The sequence below is a fragment of the Osmerus mordax genome, chromosome 11, assembly GCF_038355195.1.
Source record: "Osmerus mordax isolate fOsmMor3 chromosome 11, fOsmMor3.pri, whole genome shotgun sequence".
NCBI classification, from domain to species: domain Eukaryota; kingdom Metazoa; phylum Chordata; class Actinopteri; order Osmeriformes; family Osmeridae; genus Osmerus; species Osmerus mordax.
The window spans coordinates 4,613,883-4,639,408 of record NC_090060.1 but is presented as its reverse complement, the minus strand read 5'-3'; the positions used below and the strand labels follow the sequence as shown (position 1 = coordinate 4,639,408).

The following is a 25,526-nucleotide window of genomic DNA, read 5'->3' as shown; positions in this document are numbered from 1 at the left end:
AATAGACTGGGCCTACTCTGTACAACACATAATGGTGTACAGTCATGAATGACTGTGTTTAATTATGTAAATTGGGTTATGTAACAGTCTGTCTTCATAGAAATGACTTAAAACATGACAAAGCCATGTTTTAAACATCTTTACTTATGCATTTGTATTAAATAAACAATGGCATTGTCACAGCAATTCAGAACGTCAAAAAACAAACTTAAGACTTCAGAAAACAATTTGCATCAGGTAGCAATTTTCTAAAACCGAGTGCAATCATCCTGGCAACATAAGACAATGTAAGATATGAGTTTGAGTGTTTTCTAACAAAGCTTTGCCGATGAAGTTTATCAACGTGGTGCTTATCACTTACACTGCCTGAACATTTACTCTGAGTACTGAGAGATAGCAATGACATTAAAGAAGAATGTTCCTTAGCTAACAGCATGGAGGCCAATTGAAACCACTTTGTTGCACACCACCAGCCAGCATGTGATTCCAACTCCACCTGAGATGAGACAAAGGCTTGGTTAAGATGGAAACTGACAGAAAGACACCGAGCAAATATGTGCTGTCTGTGTTCAAAAGGGAGCAGAATAGTCATTTGCATTCAACATGGCAGGCTTTGAACTCAATGTAGTTCTGTGCCAATTGCTTGTTAGGTGAAAGAAACATGTCGTGATTTTCTTCTGAACTATAAAAGCTTCAAATGAAAAGTACTGTGAATTCAAATCTGAACCCTTAAATTCCTCAATACATTAACATTTAATACTGTGATTTTAACATAAGGGAACAGGCCTCAAGCTATCTATATTCGAAAGTAGATTTGGTTTTAGTCTGTAATCTCACTAACCTGCTACTCCAGTAGGGAAGGCTACGAGACGCTCCAATGGAGCAATCCACTTGCTAGGCACCACGGTCACAGGGTCCACATAATACTTCCAAATCAGCGAGATCATCAGAGCAGCCTAGCAACACGAAAAGTATGACTCAAAGGTTACCATGCTCTTCATTTATTTAAATTTTTTCCTGTATTTTCTAGTTTTCCAAACCTACCTGCAGAATGTAAAATACTATATTCACCACCCATTTCATTTTGGCTTGTTGTGCTGTTCTTGACTTGACTGTAAGAGGGGGAAAAAAGCGATTAAGGCATAGCAATATCATAAGGGACTGTATTCCATACATTCATGTTTTATTCATACTGCATTTTTTATTTAGTATTCCTCATTGTACTGACAGTATGTGACATCAGAAGAGTGGATTCTTTGTGTTGTACAGGTCAAGGGAGGAGCGAAAAAGACAAATAAGCCATACATGTCACATGTTGGGGATCATTTTGAAAATTCCAGAGAAAAATTATACTATAAAAAAAAAAAAAAATGCATGTACATCTGTGACCTATTTGGTTGTGGGAATATAGGGTTGCTTGCTTGAGGAACAGTTGGTATAGAAACACAGAAGAGTCAGTTACAGCTGTTAGGGCGGAGCATACAGTAGGAGGGGAGGCGGTTTTTCTGAAAGGAGGGAAAAAAGCATACTATATGTACCATACATCTAGGTCTCATGGTGGTGGTTGAGGTTCGAGTAAGCTTCATGTGTAGTTTTGCCAAAGTTAAGCATGTAGATTTACCTAAATCATTACGCGACGACAACATTTACAACACTATCACCTAATGGCTCGAGAGGAAACTTAAATAAGTTAACCAAGCGTCTGTCTTGTGTGTGCCTTGTAATGGAGATCTACATTTCCTGTTTCTATAGGGTACAGCGCTGGGGCTGACAATGAGGGACTGCTACAGACAGCAGCTGCACCACGAGCCCCCCCTCAATGTGTTATCCAAACCCCACCTGCCACTTCCCACACTTGGTGTTCTAATGTGTTAGGCCACGCAGCAGTTTGAAAACCCTTGACTTGTGAGTCAGCTGGGTTTCCCGCTTTTTTGCCCTATATTTATATTGTGCCACTGAGCTATGAAGGCGGTTGGCGGTTACATACATGATAACTCTTTGATGGAAAAACACATTTTTATTTAGGTTCTTGGTTGATGTACTGTATGGTGGTTGCCTCTTACCATGGGTCTTCAGTTTATCAGTCATTTTGTTGATCTTGCGCTCTAGTCTGGCATATCTGGCAAACTCATCCATCATGCTGATGGAGGAGTGTTCCCTCTTCATGTCCTGGATCTCAGCCCTCATCTCTCTCTCCTGCTCCGCATCTTTTTGTAGGACCTTTGAAAGCTGGATATTCCAACACACCAATGAGAAATGATATTATCAATAATAAATCCTCAATGTAAAATCAACCAATACGTTTTTGTATCAATGTGCCAATGGAATGCTTATATACCCCTACTTTGCCTGAAAATCTGTCCCCTCAGTGCAGGTTCAGAACACTTTTAACCAATACCTATCAGTATGCATACAATAATGTACAACCCAGGGATTATATATCATTTATTTCCGCTACATCATGGATGAGAGATTGAGTAATCTATTTCAGCACAGCGTCAGAACACAAACGTAAACAATGTGGCAAATGCAGTATAAGCACGTAGCCTAGTAAGCAGAAGCGTTACCTTGACTAGTAGCTATTTGTTTAGGTTATGAAATTTGGAAGGCAGCAGCCCTGGAATTTTGTTCGCAGTTACTGTAAGCTAACTGAATACATTTTCAGAACAAGACACAAGCATAATGATTGCACATTGGCGGCGAAAAACAATAGTGTGACAAACAAATAACGAAAAAAATGAATTTATAGAAAACTTGGCTAAAGATAACATTGGAGGTACATGTGTTTGCATTGGTCTCTGAGGAACATTGTCCCAACTCGACCACGCCCTCCTAACTGTTACAAACTATCAGTTTGATAGACTAGCTAGCAATGGAGGTAAGAGGGTATCGGTTTAGCAGAATGTGTCGTCTACAGTCGAACAGTAGCCTACAGTAGACAAATAGCTCTAGATGCCGGGATTTTTAAACGCCAGATAACCTCTGATGAACACACTCTGAATGGCCAAAATAAACCTTACTTACGAAGGAAGATATAGTCGGTAAAAATGATTTGACGATATTGCATAAAAAGACCGACCCCAGCACTAGGAACCAAGCGTACCCAGTCGCCATTTTTCTTTATCCCGTCTTGCTAGCTACCTTTGTTGCACCCTGTCCTGCTGCAGCAGATGTGCTCGTCAGAAAATGACACAATGGCCTGCGCCACGATAAAAAAACACTTAGCAAAGCTATATGCATTCTCATTAAATTTTTGATAAAAAAAAATATACAAATAGTTGAACGCAAGATCGAAGATTAAACCGATATGATTTATTGACATTGACTTGTAGGCAAATATGTAATGTGTAGGCTAGCCTATTTGAGTTTACAAATGGATAGCCATCTAAAATTCCAGTATTTCTTTTTTTGTATTACTATTTTATAGGCTTTCTGCAGTCTTACAGCCACACTAACCAACAACACAACTTTTGATTTCTATTCCCCACCCCTTTATAAAAAAGGGAGAGTTTGAGTCTGATTGGCATACTTTCCTACCCACACAGGTAACTTGCTATGGTTTAAAACTGTGTTGCCTAGACCTTAAAGCCAATCATGGCAACAAGGGGCGGAGAATTTGTGTTGCCCGTCAGGTTGGTAGGATAAGGAATACAATATACAGAGGGGGGATCCAATCCGGTTTGAGCTAGTTCCTGTGCTGATAGAACATTTATGTTAGTAAGTTACAGTGTGTTCTGGATCTGGAGGTACTGACTGAGTTACACTGTTCACGCTCAGTAGGCTAGCTCACTCAATTTTCATATTTAAAGTCGTATTTGTGCTCTGTCCTCTAGACAAAACAAGCTAAGCAACCATGCCGAAAAGAAACAAAGTAAGTTGAAATGTGTACATTGTACATCTTTGATTTCAAGCTAATTTACAATGTAGGCTATCATTTCACACTGCAAAAAAAATCTAAATACTCTAAAATTTGCATGAGCATGCACTCTTAACAATGTTTAATACACTGTTAGACCTTTTTTAAGAGAGTCGGGAGGTTTTTAATGTGTCTGTCCTGTTGATATGGAAGTGGCGCCTTTTTACTTAGCGCACTGTAACATTTGATCACCCAACTGACTCGCGTATTTAGGATCTTACAACCGATGTAGATGTATTTTTTGTGCAATCTACACGAACGTATATATAATTTATTCCATGTATCAGATCCCTAACTCAAAGTAGCTTAATTAGCCTTCTCAGAAATGAGATCAGACAAAGGGGTGTAACCCACCAACGATGTGCATGTTGCTATCGTATAAATTCGTGCGTAAAACAAGCTGTGGTAGGTATTTTTTGAGCTTCCAGATTTGCTAGATATACATAATTTGATTTCCAACGTTATAACGGTATGGGTATTTTTCAGATTTGATATGAAGATAGATTCTATAGCGACCACTTCTTGACCTATGTGCAGTAAAGCGTATTGTAATGCGCGACACCCTATGGCTCTCTTGGTAAGGGTACAGTCTACTGGTGTCATGGCAGCTATTGCACGTTCGAAAAGCATCGGTTTCCACAGCAGTGGCCTATTGCTCGTACAGTGCTAAAATGGCAAAAAAAAAAAGTGTATCGAGGGAAAACTCATTGCAATTGGTGAAATGTTAACAGCGTTATTTTAATTACAAAAAACTGGGCACATTCGTTCGGTGTGCTACGAATTTCGGATTATGCAATTTGGGAAATCAATAGGGTTAGGAAAACTCTGATTTGAAGCGAATCAGTAATTAAATAGAACAAATGGCGGGAACATATAGTACATTGGTACGTAGCGTTGGATGAGTTCATGAGAGAGAAAAAAAAAAACGTGTGTTGAATGAAAAATCACAGGGGGCGGGGCCGTATTACAGCCTGTATGTTTATTGTGTTTTGTCTGTGCAATATACTTGATGTTGCACATTCACGTTTAATAGAACAATTTGAATAAAGGCAGTATTTTGCATCGTGATTATAAGAAGCCATATGGCGGGCTGTTGTATTGTCAATGCGAAAAGTGCCCCTCCCCCACCCACTTCTAGATTACATAATTCCTCTTTAACTTGGGGGGTGTGGGGGGCAAGCCATGTGAGCCCATCCCCCCTTGCATTACACACCCACTTATCCACACTCGCGAATGTGGGGGCTGTTCTTGGTTTACTAAGATTCTGTCCTTGTTTTTCCCTCCCTCCACAGGCTAATAATGAAACTGAGGTGGAGGTTAGTATTTCATGCTTTGAGATATTATTTTTTTATTACTATGGTTCCTGTGTTATTGACACTTGCTTTTGTTTTTCTTAATAACTGACTTTATTTTATTTTTCACCAGCCAAAGAGGCGATCCCAGAGGCTGTCATCTGTAAGTTCATAATTGTTTATGATGCCAGAGAAAATACAGGTATATGCTGCATATGCATGTTCAATGTGACCACTAATCTGATAATAACTTTTTGCAGAAACCTCAGGCAGAGCCCAAGGCAAAGGCAAAGGTAAGTTTCTATTTTAATGTCAAAGTCAGCTCTCCCCAACCCCTATAGAAACATTCATTTCTACCGAGGCTTTGTACCATAGCTTATGAATGTTGTGGGTTTCATAGCCACAGAAGTCACCCGCTAAACCCAAAAAGGCAAAGGAGGTAGTGAAGGCCAAACCCGAGAAGAAGGAAGAGCCGGAGGAGGAGGAAGAGGAAGAGGCCCCTGCAGAGAACGGAGAGGCCAAGACTGAGGCTGAGGAGGAGGTGAGACCCAATGGCTCATTTCTACACAGGGGGGGTAGTAGGGTTGTAGTCACAACACACGGTCACATTTGACAAATGTCCTCTTCTCTCCTCCAGGAGGCACCAGCAGTAGAGGAGCCAGAAGCTGAGGAGGCCGATGAGCCCGAGCAGAAAGAGGAGGAGGAGGAGGCAGAGGAGGAGGCAGAGTAACTGCCTGGTCACCAGCGCTCCCTGTACCTCCTTTCTTGTACAATGCAGAGGATATTTTTATCAACTATTTTCTTAAAAAAACAAAACAGGTTTTTTAGTAGTATGAATGTAGAAACACATTTTTATTTTTTGTTTTGTTTTTTATACGAAAAAAAAAAAAGACATTTGGAGATTTTCTCCGTTGTATCCCACACTTACACATCTCTGAAAGAAATGTTATGGTCATTGTGTGGTCAATGTTTCTTTTTTTCTTTATTGTCTAATTTTGTTTTCAACAAGGGGAGGGGACAGGTTGGAGCTAAAACATGCAATCATGCCAATATCAGGAATTTGTTGTTCAACTAGGAGAGGTTGCCTAAGACTAACATTCCATAGGCTATATGAGGGACCGTGTAAGTAACCTGTATTGTGGTGGGGGCAGGGGGGGCTAATACTTTTTTGTTTATAATGGGGGTGTAGGACAGGGGGAGGGGGCTGACTGTTAAAACTTTTCTCTATGAATATTAACTCCTTTATCCATGCAGTTATTTTCCCTTTTTTGGTTAATCATACTCACTAGTACTGGATTTCTTTGTCAGACCCGTGCATTATGTGAAATGGTTCTTGTCTCTGTTTGGCAATGACATTGCAATAACATTTGTATAGCTGCTGTGAAAGTAGGTTTTTCATTATTTCGATATGCAGTATGTAACGGTACATTGTGAGGATGATTAAATGGACTGGGGTGTTGTTAGCCAAGCTAATTAACGTCACACACAATACAGTGTTAAACATACTGGCTCTAGAATATCCTTCTGGGATATACTGTTAAACAAATGACTGTAATTTCACTTAAGATCACAAGTGAACATACCCGAAGTAGCAACATTCTCATGTGGTTTTAGGATTTATGTACCAATGTACAGTTTTCTCAGTTTTTTGTAGCTGTGTCTGTGTAATGGTTGGTATAGAAAATGCCAATTAAATGGTTGTAAAATCTCTGCTGTCTTTTTCTTCATTTAAAACACACAAGTAATACATATAGAAACAGGGGTAATCGTTTGGGTAAAAAATAATTGAACAATGCAGTGGAATGCATTTTTCATCTACAGTAATGTCTACGTTTTAATGTCTGCCTTGATTTGGACTTGTGATTAAAGTCATGATGTGCCATGATGTCCTGTCTGTGTCAGCATTGAGAACGAGTGGTTGATGCATGCACCTGATGGTTGATGCATGCACCTGATGGTTGATGCATGCACCTGATGGTTGATGCATGCACCTGATGGTTGATGCATGCACCTGATGGTTGGGTGTCCAAGTAAGCACATTTTGAGAAGTTCAATTTCCATGAATGTAAAATATTCTAAATATCTCATGTTTCTACATCAAAAAAATACTGATACTGAAGTTATAGTTAAAGGTTTAGTCAGACTATTATTGAACTGTTCCTGAGGTAAATACACAATTGTCCGTATGTATGGCTTGCAGAAACTGAAGGCATCCTTCAGATGGATGAGAGATGTACTGTTTCAAAGATCTGTTAGGGTGACATACAAATAATGATGTCCTCTTCTGGCAACACTTGATTAATGAATGTATGTTCAAGTTAGTCATCCATTATTTTGAAATATTGAATTGGCAATTACTTTAAATATGTAGCCTAAAAAGCATGACATGGTAGGTGACCATGTACCCATTTATTTTATGATGAAAATATATGCAACTGGAAAATTAAGCATTTATTACAGTCAACATTGTTCTGATACACAATTTGCATAATAGCAACACACAGAAAAACGCACAAAGGGTTTCATTCTCCCAAATTTCTAAAATTATGAAAAACGTTCGCGTTGAGTTACGTGTGCATGGGTTATGAAAGAAACGGATAGAATAATTAACCAGATAATGAAGGAAAACAGAAATTGAGAGACCATGCACAAAATTGTCTCGCCATCGAATGTGACGTCATCAACAAAATACTCGACCTTGTCGGTCGAGGAAAAGACCACAAAACGATAGTAGAATCACAATTTGTCATATCAAAGGTCTTTTTCGTGTATGCTGATATAATGCTTCCAAATGTGTTCAATTTATGAAGCATTTGCATTTAATTTGGAAGTTTCGCTTTGTCTTTGTTGTTCAACACAGAAGAAAACGTTCTTCCCCACCCCCTATTTCCTCTGCTGTGACGGAAGTAACTCGTATTGCTGAGGCCTCATCCTTCCAATGGCGACTGAAAACAAGCTGAATAGAAAGCGGGAGCAACCGTGGAGGGGGTCAGAGCAGTGTAACCGAAATTAAATAAATATATCATACTCTCACTAGTCATAAAGTTAGTTTAAAATTGTACACCCACCAAATCACGGCCGATTCAATGGCCAAAAATCGGAATATTTCGCTCCTTGAATCGGGTAAGCCGCACAAGTAGCCCAATGTATTGCTCAATTTACAGAGATAAAGCTTGAATTAATTGATATCCAATTAATTTAATTTTCATCTATTCATTCATAGAGTTGTACTACTTGATCTCTCGTTTTCTAACAACGGGTCCATGTCGACGAGCGGCTGAGGTGAGCTTGCGTGCGGCTTTAGTGAAAGCTAGAATTGTATTACAATGCTTAATTGTTGGCGAATAGATAATATAGCATCTCAGCAACACCAATTTATATCTATTACAGGTTCTAGCAAGCGAACTGGAAGAATATCAGGTGTGTATTTCTCGCAGCAACTACGCGTTGTTGGTGTTGCATGCATCCCGGTTGGTCTGTCTGGAACCGAAACTTGTTTCGTTCAACTCGACTTTTAATGCCTCTCAGACCGTCTCACTCGTTTGACATCACACGTTTTTACTAACTTAATTTCTGGTTGTGTTTCCAGCACCTCTAGTGAAACGAATACTCATATGATCTCCTGTTTTGACAGCTCTTACCCTGTCGGTTAGATTGGCAAGGCAATGAACATCCAAGATCATACGAAGATTTGGTAAGATTTTTAATCTGCTAATGTGAAGTCATTGTCAAATGTTCTGTTATTGTTGAATGACAGTGTGTCCATGCCTCAGCATGTTTACCCCCCTTTGTCCTGCTTTTTGGCCAGCCGTATTACCATCTTGTAATTTGTGCCTGTCATTGTGATTTCAACGTTGAAAGAACAAGCCATTCTCTTTTTGTTCTTACGTCTAAAGCACTGTGCAGAGAATCGAATTTGATAGAGCTTTTATATTATATATCTAAGTGTTGTACTGCAGATAGGGTGGGGACTCTTCGGTTTTCGCAACGTCAAGATCTCTTGTCTAGCCAATCGGAGGCCTAGATATTCTGTCGTTACGTTAGTTTGCTTCTGACCTGTGTTGTGATTCGTCAGTAGCAACAATGTGTTTGCATAGAAAGTCCCGCCCACTTCAGATACCGAACACACGGGTCGGCGCAAGAGAGCAGATATACACGTGAAGAACAGTTAATAAAAATACAATAAAAAGTTGTTCACATATTTAAGATATTTACTTAAAATACCTTAAGTATATCCTTAGGAATTGTCTCTTATGAATCCCATTTCATCTTCATCATACATTAGTCTTATTGCTAATGTAACTCACACTTTATAAATTCAGCAGCTTTGCGCTTCTTACATAGTGGCTTTATTTAAATACAGAATTTACACCTTTCTTTCATTTATAGGTTGCTGCCAATAGACATATCGCACCGGACCATTTGCTGCAGATATGTAAGCAGGTTGGACCCATTTTGGACAAAGAGGTGCCGTCCTGTGTTCCAGGTGTACACTCACTCCTGGGAACAGGGAAACAGTCCTTACTCCGAAAATCAAAAGGTACAGATTTTGATCTTTACCGCACATCATATCTTCTCCGTTTCATCAAAAAGCTTTGACAAAGAACTTCAAGGATACTTCCGTCTCTACAGGTTGAAATGTAATTATAATATAATTGAATGTTTTCTATTTCAGCCTGTGGCGATTTTCGGTGGAAAGGTTCATCATATGCAGCCCTCCATAGGGGCAGACCACCAGAGAGGCCTTTGAGCTGCAAAAATCCTCCCAACCTTGGTGAGCGCTCCCTGGTTATGCAAAACAGCGATAACCCAATCACAACAATCACATGAACGGAGATTCTACATGGAAAGGGTCTCTGAGTTCTCCACATTTTGATCTGTTTCTGGCAAAACATGGTTTGTAGGATGGTTTGTTATCGCTGCTGTGTTGTGGTTGACAGTGGAGGTGCACAGAGGTAGAGAGCTGACAGGAACTCAGTGTTACAACACCATCCACCCCGTGAGCAACTATCAGCACATGCGGATGCATAGGCGCATTCTGGGTCATCTGTCTGCCGTCTACTGCATCGCTTTCGATCGATCTGGACTCCGGATCTTCACCGTGAGTCCGTCCGTGAGAGAAAAAATCAATATCTCGATCGAGTGACCAAAGATGGCTTTTGTGTCGGGTCACCATTTCGGACGCCTCCTTGGTTCACTTCCTGTGTCCACCACTGTGTTCCAGGGCTCGGATGACTGCCTTGTGAAAATCTGGTCGTCGTTCGACGGGCGTCTCCACTCGACCCTGCGGGGACATTCGGCGGAGATCACAGACCTGGCCGTCAGCTACGAGAACACGCTGATCGCGGCGGGCAGCTGTGACAAGACCATCCGCGTCTGGTGCCTTCGTACCTGTGCCCCCGTGGCTGTGCTACAGGGGCACAGTGGATCCATTACCTCCCTACAGGTAAGGGTACACATTTACATTTACATTTACATTTAGTCATTTAGCAGACGCTCTTATCCAGAGCGACTTACAGTAAGTACAGGGACATTCTCCCCGAGGCAAGTAGGGTGAAGTGCCTTGCCCAAGGACACAACGTCATCTGGCACGGCCGGGAATCGAACTGGCAACCTTCTGATTACAAGCCCGCTTCCCTAACCGCTCAGCCACCTGACTCCCACATTTGGCGGATAACCATCTAATTGTATCTTATCTATTCCTATCTTCTTCATCAGGGCTATTTGTATAGATGAGTTCGTAGTTTAGGATAAAACAGTGATTGTTTGATGTGTTTTGAATGATCATGATGGGGCTCTCCTCCCCTCAGTTTTCACCATTTGCCAAGGGCTCCAAGAGATACATGCTGTCCACAGGAACTGATGCAACAGTCTGCTTCTGGCAGTGGGATGTCAACAACATCAATTTCAGGTCAGCTGTGTTTGTATCACCCTCAGAAAACATGCCAACATCCTTAAATTGGTTTTGACTGCGAAAGGTGCTTTGTTTTCATGAACGCTTCCCCTTTTTTTCTCCTCTTTTTTCTAATGATTATTTTCCTGTAGTGAGCGCCCGCACAAGTTTACAGAGAGACCCAGGCCAGGAGTTCAGACTGTGTGCTCCTCATTCAGTCCAGGTGAGACTAGGAAGAGGCATGAGGCGTGGAGTGGTGACACGCTCGTACTTTTCATGTTCTGAATCTGCCGAATCATCCGGAGATGGACAGAACACCGTTCGGGCATGGTTACCAAGAATATTTCAGAGATAAACATGCAGCAACATTGACAATGAGCTTTTATTCATACATTTCTCTTTCGAAAATATTTAGGGGGCATGTTCTTAGCCACGGGGAGCACTGATGATGTCATCAGAATATATTACCTGGGCTGTGGAAACCCTGAAAAAATATCTGAGCTTGATGCCCACACGGTAAGAGTCAACGCAGGTTCAGAGGAACACGCCACACAGCAGAGCAGCGACATGCTTATCACATAGAGCTGTCGGGAGTTACCATACCATAACTTCTTCATATCAACCCCTGCCAACATGCCCATACAATCTCATCATTCTACCTTTCATCCTCTGAACTCCACTTTAGGACAAGGTGGACAGCATCCAATTTTGCCACTCAGGAGAAAGGTATGGTCAATGTTCCCGACACTGGTCCGTCGTATGCCGTTCACTCAGACGGTCTAAACTTCCGTTCGACGTGAGTGGTCTAAAGCAGGTTTTGCCCTCTCCGACCCCCACTCAGGTTTGTGAGCGGAAGCAGGGATGGCACGGCGAGGGTCTGGAGGCTGCACCAGCGCCAGCAGTGGAGAAGTGTCCTGCTCAACATGGCGGCCACTCTGCCAGGGTAAGGGAACGAGCGTCCGGACAGCTCGGCCACTCCGCCAACACGACCGCGAGTACCCCCGAATCACCCCCCCCTCCTCTCTCCCCTCTTTGTCAGTTCTGAACCAGCGTCGTCGGAGGAGAGCTTCGTCAAGCCCAAGGTGACCATGGTGGCGTGGGATCGCCACGACAACTCTGTCATCACGGCGGTGAACAACTATCTCCTCAAAGTGTGGAACTCCTACTCGGGACAGCTGCTACACATCCTCAAAGTACGAGGGAGCTTGTTGTCTTGGGCTTTCAGTTTTGTCTTCTTCCTGTGCCAACGTTCGAGCCCCGGCTGTTCCGACAGCTGCGGCCGTCGAACAGCTAGACCGTTGGTTGCCACGAGCACGCGGTAACCTGAACGCGCCTTGTTGTTTTTTCCCAGGGCCACGAGGCCGAGGTGTTTGTCCTGGAGCCCCACCCGTTCGATCCCCGGATCATCCTGTCCGCTGGCCACGACGGCAACGTCTTTGTGTGGGACATCGTCAAGGGGACCAAGACCCAGCATTACTTCAACATGGTACAGCAGCGCCCATCTCCCTCAGGGCGAACCCGTTGACTTTTAGCTTTACAGTGACTCTGCATTTTCCTCATTGTTTGACTGTGTGTCGTGCTGTGACTGCGCGTGCTTCTGTCCACTCATCCCTGCCGGTCGATTGTTCCCTCGCCACAGATTGAGGGCCAGGGCCACGGGGCCGTCTTCGACTGCAAGTTCACCCCGGACGGCCAGCGCTTCGCCTGCACCGACTCCCACGGCCATCTGCTCATTTTCGGCTTCGGCAGCTCCAAGCCGTACGAAAAGGCAAGTGATTCGCACACTTCCGTTACCGTACATTCAGCCGCGTCGGTGTCTTTCCCGTCGTGGGCTTCTTTTGGGGTGCGCAAAAGAACAACTCGGTGAACACGTAACAACCCTTGACGTGGCCTCCGCAGCTTCCAGACCAGGTGTTCTTCCACACGGACTACAGGCCCCTGATCCGGGACTCCAACGGCTTCGTCCTGGACGAGCAGACCCAGCAGGCCCCTCACCTCATGCCCCCGCCCTTCCTGGTGGACGTGGACGGGAACCCCCACCCCCCCAGGTACCAGCGCCTGGTCCCGGGCCGGGAGAACGTGGCCGCCCAGCACTTGGTGCCCCAGCTTGGATACGTCGCCACAAGTACGCTATACTCCCCGACTGGATCTGTTAACCCACCCGTCGTAGTTACCGTTTCGGCATTCATTGTTCAATTGGCTGACTGACTGACTGATTGGTTGGCTTTTTTGTTGCAAGGCAGGGTCTTTGATAAGCCAGTGGTCAACACGGTTATTGCCTGGACTCGTTCAACAGAATTCCGTCTAAAACGTGAACTGTGGTTCTTCTTTGCGACCTGTGCAGCCTCTACGTACGCGCACCAGGCGAGCGTTTGTATTTTCCTCCCCGGCATAACGCTGTGTCTGTTCCCCCCTTCTCCCCCCGCCCAGGTGATGGAGACGTGGTGGAGCAGGTGATCAGCCAGCAGACGGCAGACCACGACGAGTCCGGCCGCAGCGTGCTGGACGAGGCCATCAGGCAGCTGCGGGAGCAGCAGGACAGGCAGGGCCGCCCGGAGCCCCCTGCTCCCGGCACGCCTCGCAGAGGTAGGCGTCACCGCCCCGCGGTCCCCACGGAGTGGCGTAGACCGGCGCGGTCGGTCGGAAACCCGCCCAGGCTAGCTTTCACGCGCGATCCCGTCTCGCCGCGCACCGTTGTTCCGTCACGAAAAGGGGCCGGTCTTCCTAACTCCCCCCCCCCCATCCCTTTCCTCTCGGCAGCATCTGTGAACGAGCGCGCCGACGTGCAGTCGCCCCCCAACGTGGGGCTGCGGCGCAGCGGGCAGGTGGAGGGCGTCCGGCAGATGCACCAGAACGCCCCGCGCAGCCAGATGGCCACGGAGCGGGACCTGCAGGCGTGGCGCCGCAGGGTGGTGGTGCCCGAGCTCACGGCCAGCGGCTACAGGTGAGTGCGGCTGCTCCGGTCTGGGTCCTCCCCGCCCGACACGCTCGCCTGGTCGGTCGCACGCGGAATACCTCTGCCACGGCTCATTCTAACGAGGAGAATGGTTATGGTATCATGTATCAGGACCGCCCCTCCAGGGTTGCCTTTCGTAGAGCAAGTTTGACAAAGGGTGTGAATGTGTCTCGTAGGAGCCAGGAAGATTTCCGGACCGCCAAAGGAGAGGACGAGATCGCTCTGTACATCGCCAAGAAGCGTCGACTGACCTACGGCAGCTGCAGGGTCAGTTACATTGTGGCATAACCAAAAATCCGCCCCTTCAGGGATGAACTAGACATTGTATTCGTTTTTAGCAAAGATATGCTGGAATTCCAGTTATCTTACTCCAGGATGTTACTACATTGTGTAACATCCTGTATGAAGCTAGTTGAATATGGGTTCACTGGGGCTCCCCTTTGGCTGACCTGGTTAAGTGCACATACCAACGTGGGCTGAGGGCTTACCGCAGCGGCCTGGGTTCAAATCTGGCCCGGGCCCTTTACTGCATATCTCTTTCCCTGTCTCTCACCTACATTTCCTCTCTATCTCATACTTCTAGTGTCCAAGAAAACATGAAAATGCCTCAGAATATATCTTATATGGGTTCTCTTAACGATGATGTTGGATAAAATTGCCAACGAATGCAATCCTAGACGAGGCAAACCTGTTATAAAGTGCACATACCTGAACTGTGTTCTGTTTGGACCCACGGCAGGATGACTCTGACGACGAGCTGCCCTGCGTCAAGCGGCCTCCGTCCCGCAAGAAGCAGAAACCTACCCAGGGGCGAGAATTCCTCGACATCTCATGCGAGGAAGGCGAAGAGACGGCCACCTCGGAGGTGAAAACGACCGGGAATACGTTCTTGTTGATTTTCTGTGGTGTAGCGAGCAGCATCACTGACATGTGGCTACATATTAGTAACCTAGTAACCCTCTTTCTCTTCAGGATAATGAAATGGAAGGCAGCGAACTGGACTCCTCTAACGAGGAGGAGGAGTGGAAGAGCGACACATCAAGGTACAAAACAGCCGAGAAACACAACCATTTCCTTCTTTTTGTCTCACAGTGTTACATTCTGTTGTCCAGTCTGCAGCGGTCACATTGCCCTGAATGTTTACCAGCACGTCTGTTGTGACCCACAGCCACTCGTCGAGCGAGTACTCCGATTGGACGGCAGACGCCGGGATCAACCTGCAGCCTTCCACCCCTCTGTCGTCACGGAGACGGGTACGGCGCCAGATCAGCAGCTCCGATGAGGAAGAGGAAGAGAACGAGGAGGAGGAGGAGAAGCAGCCCAGCGATGAGGAAGAGCGTCCAGCGCAGAAGACGAGCAAGCAGAAATCCAAAAAGCCCAAAAGCAAGATACTCAAGGTTGGTCAAGTTGCTTGAGATTATCTGCAGTTTTCACCTGTTTTCCTAAACAAATGTGTTTTTACTTCAGGTCACGATGCATTGGCCAACACAGCATTTTACAACTGGCTCTGGAACCAATTGTCAATCCTAATGCCTAAACCTCACAGCCAATCAGGGGCAGAGTGGGGAGAGATTTTCTACATTAATCTGGCCTCTTAATTTTGCTCTCAAAGTGCACTAGATTGATGCGTCTAACTTTAAAAGTTAAGACATTTTCTTCCGGGAGAGCGTGCCTCCGGACCCTCCTACAGGGTCGGGGTTCGCCGTATCATTCTCACCTTTTTTACCCCTGACCTGTTTGCATGCCTGACAAAAACTGTAAACAGAGCAAAGATTACATTAAAAAAAAAAACATTTTGAACATGTTGATACAAGTACCAGAAATGTTAACTTAAAAAAACAAAACATTTCCACTATGAAAACAGCGTCCCAAAGCCCGGCCATCGATCAACCGAGAAGTATCCAACGAGTTCCGTCCGTCTGCATGGATCACTGATGTCATTCCCAGAAAGTCACCCTTCGTTCCCCAGATGGGAGACGAGGTGTGTTTGGAAACGTCACTGCACCTCTGTCGCATGTTGCCATGACGTCCTTTCCATTAGGAGTCTCCGTTGACATTTATTCATAATTCCCTCATTGAAAAACGTTGGACTACTCTTCTCTCTGTGATCCATGACATGATCTCCGCGTGTCTTCATGAACTCCCCCCCCCCCCCCCCTTCAGGTGATCTACTTCCGGCAGGGCCACGAGGCGTACGTGGAGGCCGTGAGCAGGACCGAGCTGTACCCCATCAACCTGGACAAGCAGCCCTGGAGGAAGATGGAGCTGAGGGTGAGTCCCGGCGGTCCAGTCCCAGTAGCTCCCCACTGGCTCCACACCCCCCTCCCCCCCAACAGTTCCCATGCATGGGAACAATGTATTGTAAGGGGCCCCTACAATCAAATCCACGTGCACAACCTGCCAGTAAACAGTCCACATCAGCTCTGCTAGTGTGTTCTGCAGGCCGTGGTCAGTGTACACTTTGTTAGGTATTTAGTTGCTAGATCTGAGGAGAAACTCGCCCCGACGGTGTTCCGGAAAAGAATCACTTGGTTGACGTTAACGATCCCTCCTAATTTTCTCCCGGAAGGACCAAGAGTTTGTGAAGATAACTGGGATCAAGTACGAGGTGTGTCCTCCGACGCTGTGCTGTCTCAAGCTGACCCTCATCGACCACGGCACCGGCAAGATCACAGACAAGTCGTTCTATGTCAAGTGAGTCCTGCACTCCACTTCAAGGGGAAAAGATGGGGTCAGATGGCTGAGCGGTTAGGGAATGGGGCTATTAATCAGAAGGTTGCCGGTTTGATTCCCGGCTGTGCAAAATGACGTTGTGTCCTTGGGCAAGGCACTTCACCATACTTGTCTCGGGGGGAACGTCCCTGTACTCACTGTAAGTCGCTCTGGATAAGAGCGTCTGCTAAATGACTAAATGTAAAAACCACGCGTGACCAAAATCAACTGGTCAGTGTTGGCTGCGCCCATTCCAAATGTGACATCTGTGTTTGGCCGGACTCTCCACAGGTATCATGACATGCCAGACGTGATCGATTTCCTCGTGCTGCGGCAGAGCTACGACGAAGCACGCAGTCGGGTCTGGCAACCGAGTGAGTTTGACTTGTTTGGGGGTTTGCTCTTAGTAACAATAAGTGTGTGCGTGTATATGCATTTGTATACAGTTTTTCTTCATTCTATTTGTCCTGAAAGTGTGGTAACATTTCGTTTTATACATCCACCAAAACATGCCATCCCTTCCTGATCAGATGACAGATTCCGGTCGGTTATCGACGATGCCTGGTGGTTTGGGACCATAGTATGTCAGGAGCCCTATCAGGCAGAGTACCCTGACAGCCACTTTCAGTGCTTCAAAGTCCGGTAAGATGTGCTTGAGAAGCCCTAACCCCAATCACACACACACGTGCATTTGTTTGGGTGTCATTTTGAATGTCAAATACGCTGTGTTCAAAATGGCCGACACGCGGCCCGTGTGGCCGTGCTCTAAACGTGGCTGGCTTTGTCCGTTCACCAGATGGGACAATGGGGAAACGGAGAAACTGAGTCCTTGGGATATAGAAGCTATTCCAGAGGACGGTAGGTATCCCACTTTGCAGCGTCGACACACGGGCCAAACGCAGTCATATTTTCACCTCGCACGAATAGGATAACAGGAATTGAATTGTGGGGGTGCGTGCTCACTACGTGACTGAATAACAACATGCGCGTGTGTGTTTTGCAGCCCAGCAGCCAGACTCGGTGGGGGGCGGAGTCCCGGTGACTGCAGAGGAGATGAGGGAGGTGATGTATAAGCCCCAGGCCGGGGAGTGGGGCGACAGGAGCCGAGACGACGAGTGCGAGCGCATCATAGCTGCCCTAGACCAGCTCATCACCGTGGGTACGTATGTCAACACGCACACGCATACTGAGAGATGTATAAGCGCTTGCAGGATCGACAGCCGCGCACTCGCCATATTGCCAAAGATCCGATTTGGTTGCGTCCACGTTGAAGTCCTTTTTCCGGCAGATATCGTAGCTCCGTTTTCTGGTCCCGTGGACACGGTCCAGTACCCGACCTACTGCACGGTGATCGCCTACCCCACAGACCTGGGAACGATCAGATTGAGACTGATCAACAGGTTTTACAGGTCAGCCCCAGCTCGTCCGTGACGCGAGCACGGTCGTTCCGCCGGCATTTCCTTTTTTAGAAAGCCGTCGCTGGGGGAAACGCTCACAAGTTTTTGTCTGTCGCGGTTCGCAGGCGCCTGTCAGCGCTGATCTGGGACGCGAGATACATTGTGCACAACGCCCGCATCTTCAACGAGCCCCGGAGCAAGATAGCGCACTCCGCCAAGCTCATCACGGACGTCCTCCTGAAGTTTGTCAAGTGAGCGGGGGGGGGCCGCGCAGTGCAAAAGGACGATCGGGGGGTCGCCGTGTGAAGGCGACCGCACACGTAAAACGTGGGTAACATTAGTCTTCCTTTCTGATTCTCCAGTAAACCTAGCTGCACTGACGTGATGGAGATCTACAAGGCCGTTGAGGAGATGGACTACACGGACGATGAGGTAAAGCCTTGGTTCCACGTCACCCTGCGCTCTCCGACGTCGTCCATGGTGATGGACACTAACCCAGGGTAGGTTTTAGCAGGGCTACACATGGGCGTGAACTGATTTGGGTCCAATTGTGTCGTCTTCAGGACCTGGACGATGTGGAGGCCCCCGGCACCTCTTCAGGATCCAGACTGCGCCAGGTGCTGTGAAATGTCCCAATGATCGTGGGCACTTACACTAAGTTGTGGATTTGCATAATATGTATTATTATTATTATTGCATAATAATACAATTTGTTTGCAATGCGCCTTTCTTGCACTCAAAGCATTACAGTAAAAGTAACAATCATAAAACTTAATATGCGATAAGTACCGACGCAATAAAATAAAAAAAACCTGATTATAACGTTCCACAGTTTAGGAGCAGTGCACGAGAAAGCCACGTGTGGTTTTACATTTCTTTGGTCCCTGATCCAAACAGAACTCTGTGGAGGCCGTGCCTGACAGAGATGCCTGGAAGGGAATGTGCAAGCGCCTGCTCAACTACATCTTCGAGTGTGAGGACTCTGAGCCCTTCCGAAAGCCTGTGGACCCTACCTCATACCCAGTAAGACCATCTGGAGATTGCAACGTCACGGCGACATGACTTCACACTAGGCCTGGACTGGTAATCTGGCCCACTGGGCAAATGCCCGGTGGGCCGACGCACTTGGGGTCGATATGATATTTTATATATATATATTATTTTTTTTATTAACTTAAAATTGGCCAACTACCGGCCCATAAAGCAGGAATAGCGGCCCATTGGTTCATTTTCCATACTGACACTGGGCTGGCCCAATCACATCTCTTAACATGCTCCACCCCTCCCCCTCTGTTTCTTGTGTCAGATGCAGTGGCTCAGAGCCAAAAATATGTGGATTAGGATGGAGAAACAAAAGGGCAAGGGGGGTGCGGAGAAGTTGTGGGTCCAAAAAAAGTTCAAGTCGACAGGTTGACGCGTCAACATGTGCAAAGATAACCGTCAAGTTTAGTGCTGTAGCTTCAGTTTCTAAGCCTACAGCACCTGACATTTTGCAAAAACAGGTGAACATAGAACATGGAGGAGAGGTGACTGGCCATGGCACCTGTCGGGCAGAGGAGCAGGTGTCTGACAGGGAAGCCAAGGAGGGACAGAGTGAGCAGGAGAGTGTAATTGAAGTGGTAAGCATGGTAGCTACAGGGAAGGGAAGAGAGAGTGAGTACACTGGTCCACTTGCACTGGTCCACTTGCACTGGTCCACTGGTCCATGGCACTTAATCCTCAGCTTTGTAGGGGTTTTGGGGAATAGAACAGTAGGTAGGCATATTTACAGGGGGCCGCAAGGATGGTGTACTGGTGGGTGGTGTCTGACCGATTGTGGTGGGCCGGTCTGAGCAAAAATGTTTTTTTAGGTCCCAGTCCAGCCCTGCTTCACACGGTGCCGTTGATCAGGTGCGGTAATAACGTGTTCTGCCGGTTTCCAGGACTACCTAGACATCATTGACACGCCCATGGACTTTGGCACGGTGAAGGGGAACCTGGATGAGGACCGCTACGAAAGCCCCATCGAAGTCTGTAAAGACACCAGGCTGATTTTTGTCAACGCTAAGGCCTACACGCCGAACAAGCGGTCTAAGGTTAGGCTGGACAGCTACTTTCATCTGTAGGATTCAGCCTAGTTATGTAATGTACTATGAGAGACACATATAGAAATTACAATAATGAATGAAAGTGAACACGTAAAAATGTAAAGACCTCAAAGTTAAATAGGCAGCAATAATTGTTAATGACATAGCTACACTTTGATACTTTAAACCTTGTTGAAATGTCTTTGATTTCAAGTTTGATCATAAACATAATGGTTCAATCATGAATCTTTTTAAATCTTCCATTTGTAGCGGGGACATTCTGTCATTCTTGACAGTAAAGGGTCAGATAATAGTTTTTTGCCGAACTAGGATGTGATTTAAAGCCAATGAGGGGATGAGAGACAGAGCATAGAGTTAGGGCAGGCAATGACACTGGTAAACAGATATTGAAAAGATAAAAACCCCCCAAAAAAAAAAAAAATTACCAACCTTTCCTTGACATTGCACTCACTTTTGTTTCTGTGCTTTGCTGTTTTTTTTTTTTTTTTTTTTTTTTTTTTTAACGGATCTCTGACCTCCAGATTTACAGCATGACCTTGCGTCTCTCCGCCTTTTTCGAAGAGCGAATCAGAACAATCATATCTCAGTACAAAACTGCCGTCAAGAGCAGCGAGAAGCTCCGTCGCAGCCAGAGGTTCCGGAAGAAGCACCAGGAGCCCGCTGCGGCCAGCGTCACTACCATGAGGTGGGCTTTGTTTGTCAGCCGGCCTCTTCAGGCCTTCGGACAGTGAACAAACAGTGACAAAAGACGCTCCATTTACAGGCTAAAAGTTAACACAACGTTTATTTTGTGTCCTTTAGTCAAAAGAGGGCTGCACCAAAAACTCAGGAAAAAGTGGAGACGTCGTCAACGACCAAATCTACCTCAGCCAAAGTGTCTGCTCCTGAGAGAGCCAAGAGGAGGAGCCACAGCAGCAGCTCGGGCCACACCTCCGACGAGGACTCCTCAGGGTCCAAAGCTGCTTCCTCCACTCCCGGTAACGACTTCTCCCTCCCTTACATGTGCATGAAATACCCCGACATGGACCTCAAACCTACTGATTCAAACTCGGCACGCCATTGATTAAATTTGATTCGTTTGTTTGTCCCCGTCCACCTACATTTTAGATTCTGACAGCGAAAGTGAGTTGACTATGAGTTATTCCGATGACGAAGAGCATACCTCGCGGCACCATCGGAGTCGAGAGGCCAAGGGCAAAGGTCGAGTCGCCCAGAAGCCAGGGAAAAAGAAGAGGAGAAAAGGTGAGGATATCGCATCACTTCCTTCCCGACGGCTCACCCAAACCAAGCTTCTCCACCTTCCGGGCTCTTAACTGCGACCCCGCACCTCTTTGTTCTCTTTCTTCCCCTTCCAGCCGCTGACAGCGAGAGTGAGGAGGAGTTGTCTTCCAGCGAGGGGGAGGAGAGTGAGGGCAGGGGCAAGTCCTCCAGCGCCTCATCCCGCCGCTACCCCAGCAGGACCAAGGGCAGGAGCACGAAGCTGACCCGGAACTGCACCGCCGACAGGAAACGGCCAGGTAAGCAGGAAATGGGAAAGTAAAGACGGAACGCACATGGGAAGGTACTTCCTGAAGCGTCAATGCTGTTGATGCCAAACGTTTGTTTCGGTCGTGCGTTTCACACACAGAGAGCAGGGCCCAGATGAATGGCCACGGCAGATCGTCTCGCCAGGAGAGACGTCGTCATAGTGACTCGGAGAGAACCCCGTCCCAGGTCTCAGACATGTACAGGGAGCAGGAGGAGGAGGAGGAGGACGTTGGCCGCAGGACCATGACCAGGAAGACCGCCAGGGCAGCTGTCAGCAAGATGAAGCTCTTGGAGGCTTCCGATGAAGACGAGGAGGAGGAAGAGCCCAAGAGGAGCAGCGGCCGCCCCGCCACCAGGGTCGGCAAGCGCACCGCCGTGATCCAGAGCAGCTCCGAGTCAGAGGAGCAGCCATCGAGACGGGGTAAGGACCCTCCACTCGTGTTTCAGCCCAGTAAGGTGAAGCCTAGGCATCGAGACCGCCCGATACCTGGGTTATCGCCACAAGTGTGCGGTTTAATATGCCAACTCTTTCCACTCCTCTGTCAAAGCCGGCGTCGTTTAAAAAAAAAAAAAACGGGGCAGGAATGGAGTTCTTTTGTTGAGAATGCGTGTTTTGCTTTCCCACCTCAAGGCTCTAAGAAAGGCAAGGAGTCGTCAGGTGAGTCAGAGGACAGCATTGAGAGTGACGACGCCACCTCGCGGTGTCAACAGAACGGAGGCAGCAAGAGCTACAAGTCGGGTGTCCGACGGGCGAGGCTGGCTGTAGTGTTGGAGGAAAAAGGTAATTGCCGTTCGCGATCCTGTTTCAGACTTGTTGATTCAAAAGAACATAGTTTGTCATTAATGTCTTTTTTTGTTTGTTTTTTTAGATGGTCCATCACAGGTGAATGGACACAAAGCAACACCTCAGAGGTCCGCCAGTGACTCCGAAAAGGACAAAGCTGCAAAGGAGAATTCCGATAGTGAAGAGGAGGAGGAGGATGATGATGATGAGGAGGAAAAAGAAGAGGAAGAGGTGGTTGTACCTCAGACGTCCTCGAGGAACGTGGCGACCGTTTCCTTCACCAGCGATGTGGAGGAAGAGGAGACCAGCTCCAGTGCCAGGGAGCACAACAAAGCTCCGGCAAATTCCGACGAAGAGGACCGCGATCGCAACGCCCAGAAGCATCCTCATCGAAATGGGAGGAAGGTGGAGAAACATCATCTTAAAGACTCTGAGAAAAAGAGTCAAACACCATCGAAAAGCCAAGAACAAACATCTGCCTCAACAAACACAGCAGTGCGGGGCGAACACGAAGAATTCAGTGACGCTCCAAAGAGATCGGGCAGACTCAAGAAACACATGAAATATAAAGAGGAGGAGGAGGAAGATGATGAAGCAGATAGCAATCTCTCAGACGAGGAATCTGAGGTCAAATACAAGAGGAAGCACCCATCGCAAAACAAGAGCAAACTAAAAAGGCCAAGACACAACGCGACCTCCGCCTCAGAAACGTCCGGCAAGGAAGAATTGTCCAGTAAGAGAGCAAGAAGGAAACAGTCTGCCGGCTCGTCAGACGATGACTTTAGCAAGAAAGAAACGTCCTTCCCCAGCAGACGACCTTGTCTCAGAGCCCTTCCCAAGAAGAAATACATCAGCGAAGACTCTGAAGACGATTCGGACGGCTGTAAGAACAAAAAGGAGAGTTCCTCCCCCATTAAAGACAAGCCTCAGCGGGATTCCACGAGAGTATCTCCGACAGAAGCAAAGCGTCAGTCGTCTTCCAAGAGAAAGCGCATCTACACCTCAGACTCCTCAGACAGCGCCGACGAGGAAAAGCCACCTGTCCCCGAGGCTGAGAGCGACTGCGAAGCGAAGGAAGAGAGGGAGACGAAAAGGTCCAGGCCCAAAAGACCCAAGAGGGAGCTTCAGATCAAGTGCGAACCAGAGGGGAAGAACCGTCAGGAAGACGTGTCCTCAGGTCAAGGGTCAGACGACGAGGAAGCGATCAAGCGTCAGAAGGACGGGAGAAGGCCGCGGCGAGGGGAACGCAAGCGAAAGGAAAGCTACAGCAGTAGCAGCGACCACAGTGTGGCATCGGACCACGAGGAATCCGCTTCGGCCTCCGAGAAGTCATCCTCCAGCTCAAGATCCTACTGCAGTCCAAAGAGAAGAGGTCACAAGAAGGGGCCAAGGGTCAGCGAAAGGGCCGCCGCTCGCCAGCCGAGACAGCGGCGAAAAGCTGCCTCGGAGGAGGACAGCGAGGACTCGTACGCCAAGCCCCAGCGAGGAGCACGCGTCAGGACCAGAAACCGTGGCAAACGGACAGTGACATATCATGACAGTGAATGAAGGACTTGAAATGTGGCGGGGGGGGGGGGGGGGGGTATGGTCAGAAGAGACACTAACTGGAGCGCTTGGTGACACTTGATCACCACATTATGGTAGTAGCACTGGAGTCCTCTTGAGAAAATGCTGTGAATCTGTTTCATTCAGGGATATTTATATTTTCTATGAAAAAAGGAGAGAGAAAACCCACACGTTTATAATGTAATATGAATTTAAGCATTTGAACTGCTGGGTTTCACAGGATATAGAGCAAACCACCTCCCATACTGCTTTTGTGATTTGGCCAGCTGAGTAACCAGTCTGAGGAGCTTCATCAGCTTGGGTGCTATCTCAAAATACCTCGGTTTAATCAAGCATATTTTGCTGGCTTGCACTAAGATACACTGTAATGAGGTATTTCATACACTAGTTTTGCATTAGAAACTCAGGGGTCAACTAAGTTTACTGTAGTCTCAGACATGCAGTTGTTTTTGCAATGTCAAGAGCTAGAGTAGGGACAGGAAACATTTCTAGGATGGCAGTTTCAGTCCAAGCACACTCACTGGGACAAAACAAATCAACTTCACCCTTCCTAACGTCAACACTCCTTTGTAAATCCACATCAATATTTTCTTGACTGTATTGTGAGCTGTTGATATGAGCCAAAATGTACAAATAGGAATTCACATTTCCCCATTTCTTTTGATAATTTTTCATAGGATTTTGTTTCTGTTCTTTTTCTCTTTTGTTGTGTATTTTCTGGTCAAATAGGATGTAAATATGTGATTGATAATGGTGTCTTTTGAAAGGATTTTGAGGGTCATTCTGTAGCAAAGCTTTGCTTATTTAAATTTGAGCATTAATTTTCCTTTTTTATGACATTAAAATGCATCTGTCTTGCCATGTGTCACAAATTGGTACCTTTTTGCCAAGTACAAGAAACCAAAAAGTACTTAGCAAAATGCTGTGATTTCTCATATTGGGAAGACATTTTAGTGCAGTTATGTGTTATGTACTCTCAGTATTAAATTCCTTTCCAGTTAACTTAAAGTTTTTGCCAGTCACATAATTTAGTCCTGTTTGCTTGGGGTGAGGGGGGTATTGAATTAGGCCCACAGTTGCATTATGACCTTTTTGCTTAATGTTTTTCATACACTTTAATAAACAGATTTCACAGAAAAGAAATTACACAATATGGTGACGGAGTGCAGAAGAGCTTATTCTTCATGTTAATAAAGACATCAATTAAAGTTTTTCTTTGTCAGTTGTGTGTGTGTGTGTCTGATTCAGAACATGTGTATCTAGTGTACATTCTTACACTTCTGTAGTTCCCTTTTATGATTATTAAAACTTCAACCTAAATAACAAACGGAGATGAGAAATAGCGGAAGAGTGTTGTTACAAATATCAAACACTAGAGGGGCTGTTTACAATAAGC

At 46.4% G+C, this 25,526-nt stretch overlaps 3 protein-coding genes across 4 annotated transcripts; 2 read left to right on the top strand and 1 right to left on the bottom strand.

Annotated features, from left to right (window-relative positions):
- Window positions 1-126: 126 nt before the first annotated feature.
- Window positions 127-3,376, bottom strand: get1 (guided entry of tail-anchored proteins factor 1). The gene is made up of 5 exons (XM_067245760.1): window positions 3,025-3,376; window positions 2,064-2,229; window positions 1,045-1,112; window positions 842-956; window positions 127-496 (listed from the first exon to the last, which is right to left on the bottom strand). Exons 1-5 carry the CDS (start codon window positions 3,112-3,114, stop codon window positions 423-425), a joined length of 513 nt encoding a protein of 170 aa, XP_067101861.1. The 5' UTR covers window positions 3,115-3,376; the 3' UTR covers window positions 127-422.
- Window positions 3,377-3,701: 325 nt separating this feature from the next.
- Window positions 3,702-6,349, top strand: hmgn1a (high mobility group nucleosome binding domain 1a). The gene is made up of 6 exons (XM_067246821.1): window positions 3,702-3,871; window positions 5,209-5,232; window positions 5,342-5,371; window positions 5,469-5,501; window positions 5,609-5,749; window positions 5,846-6,349. Exons 1-6 carry the CDS (start codon window positions 3,854-3,856, stop codon window positions 5,936-5,938), a joined length of 339 nt encoding a protein of 112 aa, XP_067102922.1. The 5' UTR covers window positions 3,702-3,853; the 3' UTR covers window positions 5,939-6,349.
- A 1,790-nt stretch (window positions 6,350-8,139) lies between these two features.
- On the top strand, window positions 8,140-25,346 carry brwd1 (bromodomain and WD repeat domain containing 1). 2 transcript variants are annotated; one of them, XM_067245852.1, is made up of 43 exons: window positions 8,140-8,331; window positions 8,432-8,490; window positions 8,599-8,628; window positions 8,843-8,902; window positions 9,598-9,748; window positions 9,884-9,982; window positions 10,149-10,309; window positions 10,433-10,654; window positions 11,019-11,119; window positions 11,254-11,324; window positions 11,517-11,617; window positions 11,787-11,827; window positions 11,943-12,044; window positions 12,141-12,294; window positions 12,453-12,587; window positions 12,741-12,869; window positions 13,001-13,226; window positions 13,532-13,687; window positions 13,862-14,045; window positions 14,234-14,324; window positions 14,797-14,922; window positions 15,030-15,100; window positions 15,226-15,454; window positions 15,922-16,038; window positions 16,221-16,328; window positions 16,627-16,751; window positions 17,061-17,143; window positions 17,300-17,411; window positions 17,566-17,627; window positions 17,773-17,928; window positions 18,058-18,178; window positions 18,292-18,417; window positions 18,529-18,598; window positions 18,730-18,783; window positions 19,064-19,189; window positions 20,089-20,241; window positions 20,775-20,938; window positions 21,055-21,230; window positions 21,361-21,495; window positions 21,609-21,770; window positions 21,881-22,201; window positions 22,412-22,561; window positions 22,650-25,346. In XM_067245852.1, exons 1-43 carry the CDS (start codon window positions 8,295-8,297, stop codon window positions 24,110-24,112), a joined length of 6,720 nt encoding a protein of 2,239 aa, XP_067101953.1. In that variant the 5' UTR covers window positions 8,140-8,294; the 3' UTR covers window positions 24,113-25,346. The 2 variants fall into 2 exon arrangements, with proteins under 2 accessions (XP_067101953.1, XP_067101955.1); XM_067245854.1 differs by lacking the exons at window positions 18,730-18,783; window positions 20,775-20,938; window positions 21,055-21,230; ... (3 more) ...; window positions 22,412-22,561; window positions 22,650-25,346 and having other exon boundaries at window positions 18,529-18,666; window positions 20,089-20,224.
- The last annotated feature ends 180 nt before the right edge of the window (window positions 25,347-25,526 follow it).